General features: G+C 39.9%; 1 protein-coding gene across 3 annotated transcripts in view; it reads left to right on the forward strand.

The window, feature by feature from the left end:
• Window positions 1-154: 154 nt before the first annotated feature.
• Window positions 155-13,951, forward strand: part of tbc1d4 (TBC1 domain family, member 4) — a 28,806-nt gene continuing 15,009 nt past the window's right edge. The window contains exons 1-9 of one of the 3 annotated variants that reach the window (XM_056755513.1): window positions 155-1,130; window positions 5,661-6,275; window positions 6,684-6,773; window positions 7,040-7,144; window positions 7,783-7,915; window positions 8,001-8,092; window positions 8,167-8,277; window positions 10,432-10,542; window positions 10,680-10,730. In XM_056755513.1, coding sequence (XP_056611491.1) covers window positions 726-1,130; window positions 5,661-6,275; window positions 6,684-6,773; window positions 7,040-7,144; window positions 7,783-7,915; window positions 8,001-8,092; window positions 8,167-8,277; window positions 10,432-10,542; window positions 10,680-10,730 — 1,713 coding nt within the window. In that variant the 5' untranslated portion in view covers window positions 155-725. The remainder of the gene's footprint in view (window positions 1,131-5,660; window positions 6,276-6,683; window positions 6,774-7,039; window positions 7,145-7,782; window positions 7,916-8,000; window positions 8,093-8,166; window positions 8,278-10,431; window positions 10,543-10,679; window positions 10,731-13,951) is intronic. The other 2 variants (XM_056755512.1, XM_056755514.1) reach the window with 2 other exon arrangements.

The following is a 13,951-nucleotide window of genomic DNA, read 5'->3' on the forward strand; positions in this document are numbered from 1 at the left end:
AATAAATGTTATGCTGAGTTTGTGATACTAGCTTAAAATCCACGAGGTGGTCTCATCTCCTAAATGCCGCGTGTTTCCTTGAAGAATCAGGGGACGAGGTGAGCCAGAGATCTATGCGCGAGCACGCGCACGCAGGGGCTCGAGTGAACGCCTTTCGTATGGCTGCTGCGGCCACTCCTCCTTAACAACAGCACACTGTTCTCCAACGCAGTTTAAATGAAATAATAACAACTGAAAAGTTACAATAAACGACTTATTGAAGGACTCCTGCTGATTTATAGCTTCACGCATGGTCCGTCCGTCCGCAGCGTCGTCCACAACGGGAGATATTTGCAGGACTGAAACGTACTTCCTTCAGGCTGTTGTGTATTTATACACTCACATGCGACGCGTTTAACTTCATTTGCGGATTATTCAAGACACGGGACCCTTTAAATGGATGTGTTGTCTTTGAAGAAAGATCGATGAGATTGGAATACTAAAATGATCGCAGCCTTTTAAAAGCTTGTATATAATATTATACGTATTTCTCCAAAGGACACATGACCCGTGGGTACTTTTCGTGAGAGGCACATGCAACGTTAACGCATCAGCAGATCGTATCAGTTGTTTTTTAATAATACTGAACATTGCATGTATTGCTTTAGGAAGAGGAATGAAGGAATAGAGTTGTTCCACACAACAACATTGAATCTAAAGTCTTTGTCCTCCGAGCCCTTGGAGATATGGAGGGACAGGATGGAAAAGGGAACAATAAAGATCATAATCCAAAAGCAGAGAAGAAATTTGCACTCTGGTACATGGGCTGGTCTTCTCTGGATAGGAGGACCACGTTGCCCATGCTGCCGTGGCTGTTGGCTGAGATCCGGAGGAAAAGTGAGAAAAACGAGTCGGGTCCTGCACAGGCCAGAGAAGTTCAACTGTTCCTTTCGCCTTCACTGATCCGATGCGTGCCCGCAAACAGCAGCAACCAATCCGTGTTCATATTCGAGCACAAGGCACAGTTTATTTCAAGGTTTATCCACAACAGTCATGACTTATGTTATTTTGCCTATCTTATCACAAGTCAACCTGAAAACCCAGAGTCTGAGATGGCATGCCATGTGTTCAAGGCGTGCGATCCAAACCAGGTATGCATGGACACAGAGTTCAATTGTATTTTTTTTAACTCATTTTGGGAATTAACTTCGGGTTAAGGGTCTTGATTTATGCCACAGTGGTGATAGTTTATGAACCAACTCTACAGTTATCAGCTTTTTAACTGCTCAGATGTGACATCTAAGTTTGGCACCCTTAGTTGAATAGACTTGCAGAAGAATGGTCTTAGATTGGTCTAAGAAAAATGGTCTCTCATGTTAGTATAAAAAGCATAAAATCTTTAAAAGGTTATCCATTGTTTCGTTTAATTGTTTTGTCATTAACATTATGGGGGTACATTATGGAAGTTACAGAATGTTCAATAGCTTAAATAGAGAACATGCCTAGATATATATAAGCTCCTCTCTATACAAATAGCAAATTTGCCATATCACGTCCCAAATTTTTTCATAATGCACCATAGTAAAGTTTTACAGTCAATGTCAATGCATCATGCTGTCTGGTCTGCTTTATGATTGACAAGTCTTTGTCTGTTGGGTAAATGCCAGTATTTAGGGCATCATTGCAGCAGGGGAATTAGATTTACAGAGCGTCATGTAAAGTTGTGTCAGATCTCGTCTGGCACACAGAGAAAGGATTAATCAAATCGGTTAGACAATACACACACTCAGAATATTAAAATCCTCTCACTCAGAGCTTATCTGATGCATTGACACAATAACTATAATGCACTTCAGTTCTATATGCATATGCTATCTGGTCATATTGATTTGGGATTGAGTGAAATTTGAGTCTGTCACAGAGGTACTGTATATTTGAGTTGCACATTGATTTCACTGTATTGCTCTGGATAGGCCTAACTAGTGAAAAAATGAGAGTGAGACAGTATGTTGGCATCTATGCAGGGGTTTACAATGCATTGTTTTCCAGTTTCTTTCTGCATTTAGGTTGAAAATTACTTGTTTGCATGTTGAGTTGTTTAGATTTCATTTAGTTCACCGTCTCTTGTGACATTGTTTCTTAAAGGTAAATGATTTCCAGTAGTCAGTGAACGTGAGGGAAATGAGTACATGTTCAGCTCCACAGGCAAAATACATCATTTGCTGACATGTGTTATGCAACAAGAACTGGCTGGATAGCAACATGTGCAAGGAGAACTCTCACTCCTCTTAAGATTGCTAATTTCTAACTGCTACTGTGAAATAAAACTAGCATTTTACCATACTAGCATAATTTGGTCTTAATGCGCTTGAATAAATAATTTCCAGATGCATTTGGTGTGATACGGGTCAACTTTAGTGGTGTGTAAGAACCCACTGGTCCCTAGTTCAGCCCATTCAGTGTAAGGCTGATAACATTAGTTTATGTTTCTTTTCATAATCACATCCTCGGATGAATGCACTCCAGCTCGAAATGGAAACCATTATCTGTGATAAAGCTGCAATGTGTGTCTGCTGTGGGAACTTTTATATTATAAAGATCTTGTGAATGAGCTGTGGCGTAATGTATTTAGCTAATCTTAATGACACATTAGAGCCGTTGGCATGGGGTTTAAATTCAGTCATGTTCTAAACGCCTCCCACACACAACTTTCCTGTCTATTTCATACTGTCCTATAAATAAAAGCAAAAAATAGTTTGCACAGGATATAACCCACTTACCTCAGATGATTCAGAATACGGTCTTGCTGTCCTGAATACCTTGTAGTTGGTCTTTCCATTATGGCACCCATGATTAAAATGATTGATGTCATGCTTACCTGTCAGACTTTGGAGATCATTTCTTAGTGTCATGTTTTAGCTTGCAGTGTGTTTTTATCACAGAACTACTGTGCCTTTTGACTATCAGTTTTAAAAAGGATAGTTTGAAGTTGAATTCTGTCATCATTTACTCACCCTCAGGTTGTTCTAAATCTGTAAAAATGGCTGCTAAACACAAAGGAAGATATTTGGAAGATTCTCAGTAACATATCACAACCCCCATTGTTTTCCCTACTGTGACAGTAAATGGGGGATCAAGCATTCTGACATTCTTCCAAATATCTTCCGTTATGTTCAGCAGGAAAAATACATTTATGCGGGTTTGGAACAACATCAGGGTGAGTAAATGATGACAGCGTTTTTATTTTTGGGTGAACTGATTATTCAGGCTGGTTGAACTAGGTTGTTAGAGTAGCTGGAAATCGGGGTGTATTCCTGGGAAATAGTCAGTCATTTGTCAGTTAAAACACAGCCACACCCTTTCTGATGCTTCTACAAACTCAGCCCTTTTCAGGAGAAGCTTGTATGAACGATTGTGTTTGATTTTCCTCCAGATCTCAAGGAGGCCTTTCTCTCAGCGCCTTGTGATTTTTTTTTCCAAGTTAGCATTGAGCCTTCAATGAAATGTTTATTTAACTGAACTCACTGTCAAGGAGTAACGTGCAGGGCATGACAACGATATATTTTTTCATAAATATTGCATAAGTAGATGTTTACATTTTCTAAAGAATTGTGAGTGCTGTTTGTCTGTACAAATTTTAATGCTATGATGCAAGAGTTGTTGCCAAGGCATTACTACAGGGTTGTTTCTGTGTTCTCGGTGTATTTTAGTGAATTACACTAAATAACAAGTCATAAAAAAGATCCATTTCACTGAATGGTTGCCTTTGTAAATATGTAACATCTGAAAAAACTTATGTTTCACAAAAGTTTTTTTTGTAAAGGATAAAGCTTCTTTGTACTATGTAAGGTAAGAAAGAAATGGTTATCATAAGAACCTTTGTCTGAATTGGTTCTTTGGGGAATCAGTGGTTATTCTAGGGCATCGCTGTGAATAACCTTTTGTGGCACCTTTTTTAAAAAGGATACAGGGATGTTATAGGAGCATCCTTAAAGAGATAGTTCACCCAAAAATTCAAATTCTGTCATCATTTATGCAAATCAATGGGTACCACTGTCCTTCGGTTACCAGTAATAATAATAAAAAAATGACAGAATTATTTTTGGCTAAACTGTCTCTGTGTAGGTGATGTTCTGGTCCATAGATATGACTTCAATACCTGTTTCAATATAACTGAATGTGATTAGTATAGACTCCTTTATTCACCATGTTGAAATCATCACCTCGAAAAATATTAGTTAGGGATTTGTTAGAATGAAAATGAGGATTGCCTTGATAATAAACATCTGGACATAATTTGTACACAAAAAAGCCTTTAGAGATGTTTGTCTCTCATGAGAAGGTTCATACATTTGAGCTTATTTGTCAGACAGACCCGTGCTTATCTTCGGAAAACACAGATAACTTTGCAGAGCGTGGATTTATGTTTAGCGTTCTCTCTATTACTGCCTTGACAAGTAATCCATTTGACCTTGCTATGGCGCCTTGTGTTTTTATGCAACGAGCACTCTGGGCCATTACAAATCATTTGTTCCTGGCAGATTTGTTTGTATTGACTGGATCCTTTTTCACACCACTGTTTTTCCACTCTGTGCGTACACAGTAATGTATCAGAGTGCATGATGTGTCTTACCTTTATTGAAACAAAGCTCCAGTGCTTTTACCATGTTTGTAGAGATAGCTCAGAACTGTAGCATAAGGTTTATGGAAGTAATGTACAACAGGCCAGCCAAACATGCTTTTCTAGTCTAGTATGTGCTGGCGTGGTGTTTGCTAAATGGCTGCTGCCCACCACCACCTCATTTGGTATCACTTCTTGAGTCTTCCTGGCTTTCAGCCCAATTCGGTCACCGGACTCTGTTTTTCTGTTTCATATTCTAAACAAAGATGTGTATTGCGAATCTAAATCTGTTGTATTCATCGTATCCAAAGCATATGGATTAAAATGGTCTTGCTAATGTTCAGACATACGTGCCGGCATTCACTTGATTTTCTTTTCAGAGCTGGTCAGGTTTCCTTCTAAATGGACTATATTGTAATTTCATATGGCTGAGTGTAGGCCTCACTGAAGCACTCTGGATGGATTATTTCCATTTTGCTTCATTAATGTTCGCTTGGGTTTCTCAGCCATTTCTTTTGTCTGACACTGTCAAATCTGGCTTAGCCATTGTGTTTTTAATATTCCCTCCTGAATTGCTGTACCTAGTTAGTCATGCAGGTTGCATTTATTCTTTTAAAAGTTTAATGTAACAACAGAGTCCTTTATGGAAGTTGTGTCCTTGTTTGCCATAGTTTGAAGGAAGGGTAGGGGATTTCAAAGATGCAAGCTAGCATGGAGCATAAGATCCCACCTTCGCTTCCGAGCGCTCTCTAAAGCCACGCCTCCTCCAAAACACAAATTCAATGATGATGGAAGATTGCCTGTGCGAGCAGGGTGCACACTGCACGGTGGTATTCAATACAAAGTTTGACAGAAAAGTGGGACATCCTGTCATTGCATTCGGACCGAATGCAATGATTGGACGAGCATTTCACAGTCCTGCTCCTCAGCAGGAGGTATTAGATTTAAATAAATATATTTAGACCGCTCCATTACTTAATGATTGCTATCAGGATTTGAAGAGACGTTCAACGCAATCTGCCTTGAAGTACAGTTTTTAATCCTTTACCCTCTTCACCAGGTGCCTGAGGTTATTAGCAGCATCAGACAGGTGTCCAAAGCTGCTCTTAAGGAGGAAAGCAAGCCCAAGCAAGAGAACGACGAATCTTTCTACAACTCCCAAAAGTTTGAAGTGCTTTACTGTGGAAAAGTAACTGTCAACCAAAAGAAAGCCCCGTCCACTATGATCGACGATTGCATCGATAAATTCCGTCAGCACGAGATCGAACGCAAGCGACTGCGCCTTCTCAACGGGCAGCGAAGCTCTACCGAGACCCCCGTGGAATTCATTGTGGGAGATGACCCTCTCCGTGCTCCTCTCTGTGAAGTCGAGGAACCTAAACCGGAGCCCGGCTCGTTCGAGGAGGAGCTGTTTGAGGTGGGCGATGGGAAAGTGGACCTGACAAGCGGCTCCAGTGCGGGCAACCTGCGAGGAGCATTTCCCGAATGCATCCTGGAGGACTCGGGGTTTGGGGAGCCACAGGAATTCCGGACACGCTGTAGCAGCCTGGCCGGTAGCCTGCAGAAGAAGTCCAGAGAAACGGCGGGGAAGGGGTCAACGCGTAGGAGACACGCCAGCGCGCCCAATAACGTGCAGCCGTCAGACTCCGATAAGAATCGTACGATGCTATTCCAGGTACTGATTTCAGGTCCTTAGCATTTATACTCATTAGTGGCATTAGTTTAAGACTGTGATCTAGTTAAAAGGAATACTTTTTTAGTAATCTTTTCCTTTAACTTTAAGTGGGAAACAGCTCTATGTGTGCAAATGGGTTGTACATGCAAATGTATTTTCTTAGAGAGCAGAAACACTAATCTTGGTCATTTATATGCATGCCAGTTACGCACTCAAGCATGGGTCATTTTTCCTTAAATACTTTCCAGCAAGAGGTGTTTCTAAGGTCATTTGGTTAAAAAATCACTCGCCGTCTCTTTAAATTGGTATAGTTGTTTAGAGATTATAATTTCTAAACTGTTTTTCTTATTTCTGCTGCTTCTTTCTCAATAAAAAAAATGTACATTCAAAGTTCAACCTGTTGTGCAGGTTGGTCGGTTTGAAGTGAACCTCATCAGCCCCGACACCAAATCTGTGGTTCTAGAGAAGAATTTCAAAGACATCTCATCCTGTTCACAGGTCTGTATGTCCAGAGATTAGTCTCTTGGGTTTATGTGGTGTTAGTGATAATCTTCATCTCCGTCTCATATTTAATGTCACCATATGGTAATAACAGTGCTTTACAAAACATCTTCTGTGCCAACCAGACGTGTTTTGAAGTTCAGGTTTCTTTTAAGAAACAGCTTTATTTGTATTTACATTAAGCAAAAACTGTTATAACTGTACTGTCATATAACATTGTTGACTTTCTGTATGGTTGTTTGTGATGTTCTTGGTGTTCGCAGGCAGTGAAACAGACAGATCACTTTGGCTTTATTTGTCGGGATGTAGTCGAGTCTGGCACAAGCCAGTATGTGTGTTATGTGTTCCAGTGCGCTAGCGAGTCTCTGGTGAGTCTGACTTCTTACAGCACCTGTTCTCACAGCACTGTTCTATTATTTATTATATGCTACAATGGAAACAATGGCGTTCTGCCTATCCTTCGCCTTTAGTACTGATTTCCCTACCCATTGAATCCACACAGATGATGAATAAAACCATGTGTTTTTGCACATGATATACAGATAAGATTCATTGTACTCGTATGCGAACGTGGTGGATTTACTTGCTTTTGTTTTGTTTACAAGCTTGGTGTTGATTACCATTTGTAAATCATTTTTAAATGTGTTGCTTTGTCGCAAAAAAATAAATGACACAGTGATGCATGTACAGTGAAGCTATGGGCTGAAATATATCAAGAATAACTACTTAAAATATAAAATCACTTTTTTTCCTTTATTTGATAGAAGGATTTCTATGATAGTGATTAAACAGATTTAGGCTACACAGATTAAATTAAAAACCTTTTTTACTTAATAATTTCTATGCTAAATAGTTGTTTTTACATTCACATTTCACAGTCACACATTATCCAATAAGATTTATTAAGAACTGTTTTACTGTACCCATAGTTTTCAATTGTTTTTTGTTTTTCATTTAGCTTGATTTTAAAATCCAAGCATTCTTTGTGTGAAAATGCTTTTCTCAGGTAGATGAAGTGATGCTTACCATGAAGCAAGCTTTTAGCACAGCAGCAGCCCTCCAGAGCTCCAAAAACCAAATCAAACTGTGCGAGGCTTGTCCAATGCACGACCTACACAAGCTTTGCGAGAGAATTGAAGGTACAGCATTCACTAAGCTCATTCAGTTTACAGTACTTGCCCCGATTTAGCAAAACATTTTAGTCTCTTTCTCTCAATGTTCCAGGCTTGTATCCTCCCAGAGCAAAAATAGCTATTCAGAAGTACCTGTCCCAACTGAGCGACAACGAACAGGTCAACATATTCGAGCGGGTGCAGGTAGGCATACATGGAACATATTTTCGAAAATGAAATAACGATTATAAAAAACGATTTTATTTTGAATGCACTAGAAAATGAAGCCGACATCGGACCAGGAAGAAAACGAGCTTGTGATTCTTCACCTCCGGCAGTTGAGTGAGACCAAGCAGAAATCTCACGTTCATATTGGAGAGGCCCCACAGGTAGAAAAAACGCACATGAATGCACAACTTGTGTCTAGCGAGACTCACAGCATGACTTTGTCCACCCATACTAGCTGTTAAATCAAGTCAGCAAACTGTGACCTTCATGGATGAGACAATACTGTAAACATAATCTGAAAACAGTTATAGATTGGGGCAGAACCCCTAAGGGCGTACTCACATTTACCCCCGTTGCTCTCATCTGTTCCTGAGCGCGATTGTCCCCCCTCCACACTCCCCCACTGGACTGCTCACATTGCTCTTTACTATCCTGCTTCAATGATGTCATTGTCATACGAGAGCGATACGAGAGTAAACAGCTCATTATGCCTTCAAACAGTGCTCGAATTGAATCAAGTCTTATAAGGGGTCCCCCATAAGATTTTTTCTTTGGTATGGGTTAGTCTTGCAATACACAATTTATAAAGAATGGACAATATATTTGATCATAATATGCACAACGAAAATGACTTTTGAACAGAAGTGTACGTCCAACAGAATAATTCTAGCATTATTTACCAATGTAGTAGTTACTATTTTCCACTGACACTTTGTGATGATTGACACTTGACCTTTTTCTCAAAAAAACGTATTTAAATGCAAGAATCTAGTTTATTAGATATTAAAAATATAAATTGTGACAAGACCGGCTGTCAGTCTTTGTGTTAGTGTTGTGGGGATTTTTCAACGATTTCAGTGTAGTTTATAAAGTTACGTCCTGTAGGACTGTTATGAGTGAGTCTGTCAGTCAGCAGACTATTTAACTATTTCAGTCCAAAAGTCTGCTTTATTCAGAAACTAACTATGGCTATCAATATGTCAATCACAGCTATTTCAAGAATGAATCCCGTATTTCTATGCCGATGTAATTCCCGAAAACTTGTATGTGGTCATAAGTCTAAGCAGTATGAAAGTTTTATACAATTCTGAATGGATATATATAGCACAGAAACCGCACAACCATCACTCCCTTTGCAATTACTAAAAAGCTGTCACTCGACTTCATCGAAATCTTTTGCACCCCAGAACTAGGCCTGATGACATGCAGTTGATAAGTACAGTGGAAAGATATAAAGAGAGAGAAAATTACCCCTCAAAAAAGTAGAAGCTTCCTCTTCCCGACTACAAGTGGAGGTTTATTATTCTCATTTCTTAGCTGAAGTTAGCTTCACCAGAGCAACGCCAATCAAGCAGTCATGTCAACAATGTCCTGCGCTTAGCAGTCTTTAGACGTGGGGCGGGGCGTTTAAAGTTTAAAGAGACATGACAACTACCCCATAAACAAACTAAATATAAATTATTGTAAGTAATTAATTCACAAAACTTAACCATATCCATTGCATGAATTTAAACACATTTGTCATTATCATTTTTACTCAAATAAAAGTAACTGCTGGATACCCTAAGTCTATTTTTTACTTCTTATGGGGGGTCCCTAATGCCTTATGGGGGGGCCTGGTTTCCCCCCTACAATTCGAGCACTGCTTTTAAATCACCATCTCGTACTTTGTTATCGTTAAGCTTACCGTTACACATGTTGGAATATGTTTGAGAAACCTGGAGTAGTTTTGGCTGCGATGACACACGCCTGCACATGTAAGTGCTCTGTTTATCAGTTTTTTATGGTGACAGCTTAATCTCAGGGAGGAATTTAAACAGTCGGATAATTTACGTCATGCTCTCAGTTCTGCGCTCAGGCGTGATTTGCGCTAACACTACATGTTTACCACGCCCGAGCTCAACGCACCCTGCTCTGGCCCACCTCTTCCAAGCGAGCCAGGGACCACTAAACGAACCATGTCCGGGCGCAATATGGAGCGATCACACTAGTCAAATGAGGGTCAAACGTGCTCGGCCACAGTTCAGATTGCCTTGTGACAGTACACCCTAAATCGAGTGTTGAGTTTGCTGTGGATGGTGTTTTTGTCCATGATTTCTTGTTCTTGCAAACCACATTATCATCTTCTATCTTTTATGCAATGTTTATCGCCTCAAAGAATTGCCAAATGCAAACATTTTAATCTTAATAATATAAAGTCTGTTGACGGAGTAAAATATCACCACACACATTCCAAAGATTTCTGGAAAATTGTATTTTTTCATACTACTACCTTTTGACTAATTGCCTTCCCTCATATTTGTATATTTCAACAGAATGCTGCCAACACCACCACCTCTGATAACTCAGGACGCAATAAAATGGACTTGTTTAAGAACAAAGCCCGGAGTTCTCTGACAAGCTCCCTGGAGAACATCTTCTCAAGGGTCTGTGTCTGTGCGTGTTGTCCGTTTGTGTCGTATTGTTCTTCATGCAAAAGCCAATAGTTACTTAAGATTCTCGAGCCTTAATGGAACAGACTGTTTGTTCTGTTTTAGTTTAACATTAACTCTCTCTTCCCCAGGGTGCCAATCGTATGCGCATGCGTCTGGGCAGCATGGGAAGTTTTGACCGCGTGAGTACCTCCTCCTCTCACATCACACATGATAATAAGGATCTGTCCTTTGAATCACAGTTCGTCCTCCCAAAAAACATGTCTCTGTCCGGCTGCTTCCAGTCTCTGTGGTGTCAATTGTCACCACATGCTGAGAATAATACAAAATGCTGCATCATGATATACTACACACTATATATACTATTAAGTACAATAAGTGTGTTTCAGCATTAGTTTGAGTAATTCAACTGACACTGGGCTGTCAGTCAGGTCAATGGGTCTCTCTGGCTGGGGGTGGCGTGTTTTGACACAGATCACCCATTTCTCTTTCACTGTCTCGGTGGGGTGTGAAATGTGAGGTGTGTGTGATTGTACGCTCAGGCCTCTGGACACGAAAACAAGTCGCTCAGCTCTGCTTTCCTGCAGGGCCCTCACATGGCCTCATCGGCCCTCTCAGTGTGATCCTGTCACGCTCCGTTTCATGCTTAAGCACTACTCTGTTGCAATCTCACAATTCCTTGCTCATGGCTGCCTTCCATTAGCTGTAAATCAATTTGAGAATCCTAAAAGTTTTAGAACATTTATGTGGTAATCTGTAACACCCAGATTATGAATTCCATTGAATTAAATATGCAGTATAAAACTGAGTGACATCTGGAGAAGATTAAGATAGATATTTGTCTTGCATAAAACACTTTTTTTGCCATTTTTGCAATTGCATCAACCCATGTTCTTCCAAGGTCATTTTTGTGGATTTGTGGAGTCAGTTTGCCTCAAGTTCTCACTTGTGTTCAGTAACTATGGTCCAATTTTGACACCACTTACTTCATTTTGTCTTCATTTTTAACAATGTATTGCAGCGTATCAAATGTATCTTTGTGAAGTGTTTTTACTTAAAGTGCTATATTTCAAATAATTTTCGCTTTGCTATGCAATCACATTCAATATTTTTAAAGGGACAGTTCACCCAAAATGAAAATTCTTTCCATGTCTACACACCCTTGAGTCTTTACAAACCAGTATGACATTCTTCTGTCGAACACAGAAGATATTTTCGCTGTCATTCCGAAACCTCAGTTATGCAAATTTGCTGTTTTGGGGTAAAGAATTTTTTTTTACTTTTTAAATTATTTAATACTGTGTTTTCCAAGTTTGACAAGCAGTTTTTAAGACTTTTTATGAGTTAGATATTTGCAAAACCTAGTGACAACCATAAAGGGTGACTAATAAAAATGATTTATAACATAAATAAAAATCACAAAATATAGAGATACCTGGTTAAACAGCAGCAAAATTTTGAAAATTGTTGGTAGTAACCAAAAACATTGGTACCCTGGGACTTCCGTTTTATGAACTCAAAACCACTGAGATCACAGAGATATCTCAAAATATATTTTTGTTTTGCACAGAAAAACGTCAGTCATGCAGGTTTTGAACAACAAAATGGCGAATACATTACATTTACATTACATTACATTTAGGCATTTGCCAGACGCTTTTATCCAAAGCAACTTACATTGCTTTATCCTATACATTTTACATAGGTATTTGCAATGCCCTGGGATCGAACACACAACCTTGTGCTGTTAACGCAATGCTCTTACCACTGAGCTACAGGAAAGCTACATAATGACAGAATCTGAGTTTTTAGGTGAAATATCACTTAAAAGGCAGCTTGAGAGATCAAATGCTTTTAAGAGGTCTGTGCATGTTAGGCACATATAGAAATGAGTGGGCCCTGTTTTTTGATCATAATACATTTAGGTCTTTATTTAGAAAAGATGCCACAGCATTTTGTTAGTCAGGTGCTTGCTTAGACATTATCGTATGGTTGTGTAGAATAAAACGCATAACTATAAAACACTTTACAGAGGGAATGATGCTAGTTTTTACATAGAGTTGTAAGCTACATTATAGATTTACAGTTTTTCGTATACAGTGGGTACAGAAAGTATTCAGACCCCCTTAAATTTTTCACTCTTTGTTATATTGCAGCCATTTGCTGAAATCATTTAAGTTAATTTTTTTTCTCATTAATGTACACACAGCACCCCATATTGACAGAAAAACACAGAAATGTTGACATTTTTGCAGATTTATTAAAAAAGAAAAACTGAAATGTCACATGGTCCTATGTATTCAGACCCTTTGCTCTGACACTCATAATACTTAACTAATAAATGGTGCTGTCCATTTCTTCTGATCATCCTTGAGATGGCTACAAATGAGAATCATGTGGTCAAAGGAACTGCCTGAAGAGCTCAGAGACAGAATTGTGACAAGACACAGATCTGGCAAAGGTTACAAAAAAATTCTACTGCACTTAAGGTTCCTAAGAGCACAGTGGCCTTCATAATCCTTAAATGGAAGACGTTTGGGACGACCAGAATCCTTCATAGAGCTGGCCGTCCGGCCAAACTGAGCTTTCGGGGAGAAGAGCCTTGGTGAGAGAGGTAGCTCCAGAGATGCATTCGGGAGATGGGAGAATGTTGAAGAAAGTCAACCATCACTGCAGTCCTCCACCAGTCGGGGCTTTATGGCAGAGTGGGCCGACGGAAGCCTCTCCTCAGTGCAAGACACATGAAATCCAGCATGGAGTTTGCTAAAAAACGCCTGAAGGACTCCAAGATGGTGACGAATAAGATTCTCTGGTATGATGAGATCAAGATAGAACTTTTTGGCCTCAATTCTAAGCGGTATGTGTGGAGAAAACCAGGCACTGCTCATCACCTGTCCAATACACTCCCAACAGTGAAGCATGGTGGTGGCAGCATCATGCTGTCGGGGTGTTTTTCAGCTGCAGGGACGGGACGACTGGTTGCAATTGAGCGAAAGATGACTGCGGCCAAGTACAGGGATATCCTGGACGAAAACCTTCTCCAGAGTGCTCAGGACCTCAGACTGGGCCGAAGGTTTACCTTCCAGCAAGACAATGACCCAAAGCACAGAGCTAAAATAACGAAGGAGTGCTTCACAACAACTCCGTGACTGTTCTTGAATGGCCCAGCCAGAGCCCTGACTTAAACCCAATTGAGCATCTCTGGAGAGACCTAAAAATGGCTGTCCACCAACGTTTATCATCCAACCTGACGGAACTGGAGAGGATCTGCAAGGAGGAATGGCAGAGGATCCCCAAATCCAGGTGTGAAAAACTTATTGCATCTTTCCCAAAAAGACTCATGGCTGTACTAAATCAAAAGGGCGCTTCTACGTAATACTGAGCAAAGGGTCTGAATACTTAG

Source organism: Triplophysa dalaica, chromosome 8 (assembly GCF_015846415.1).
Source record: "Triplophysa dalaica isolate WHDGS20190420 chromosome 8, ASM1584641v1, whole genome shotgun sequence".
NCBI lineage: Eukaryota > Metazoa > Chordata > Actinopteri > Cypriniformes > Nemacheilidae > Triplophysa > Triplophysa dalaica.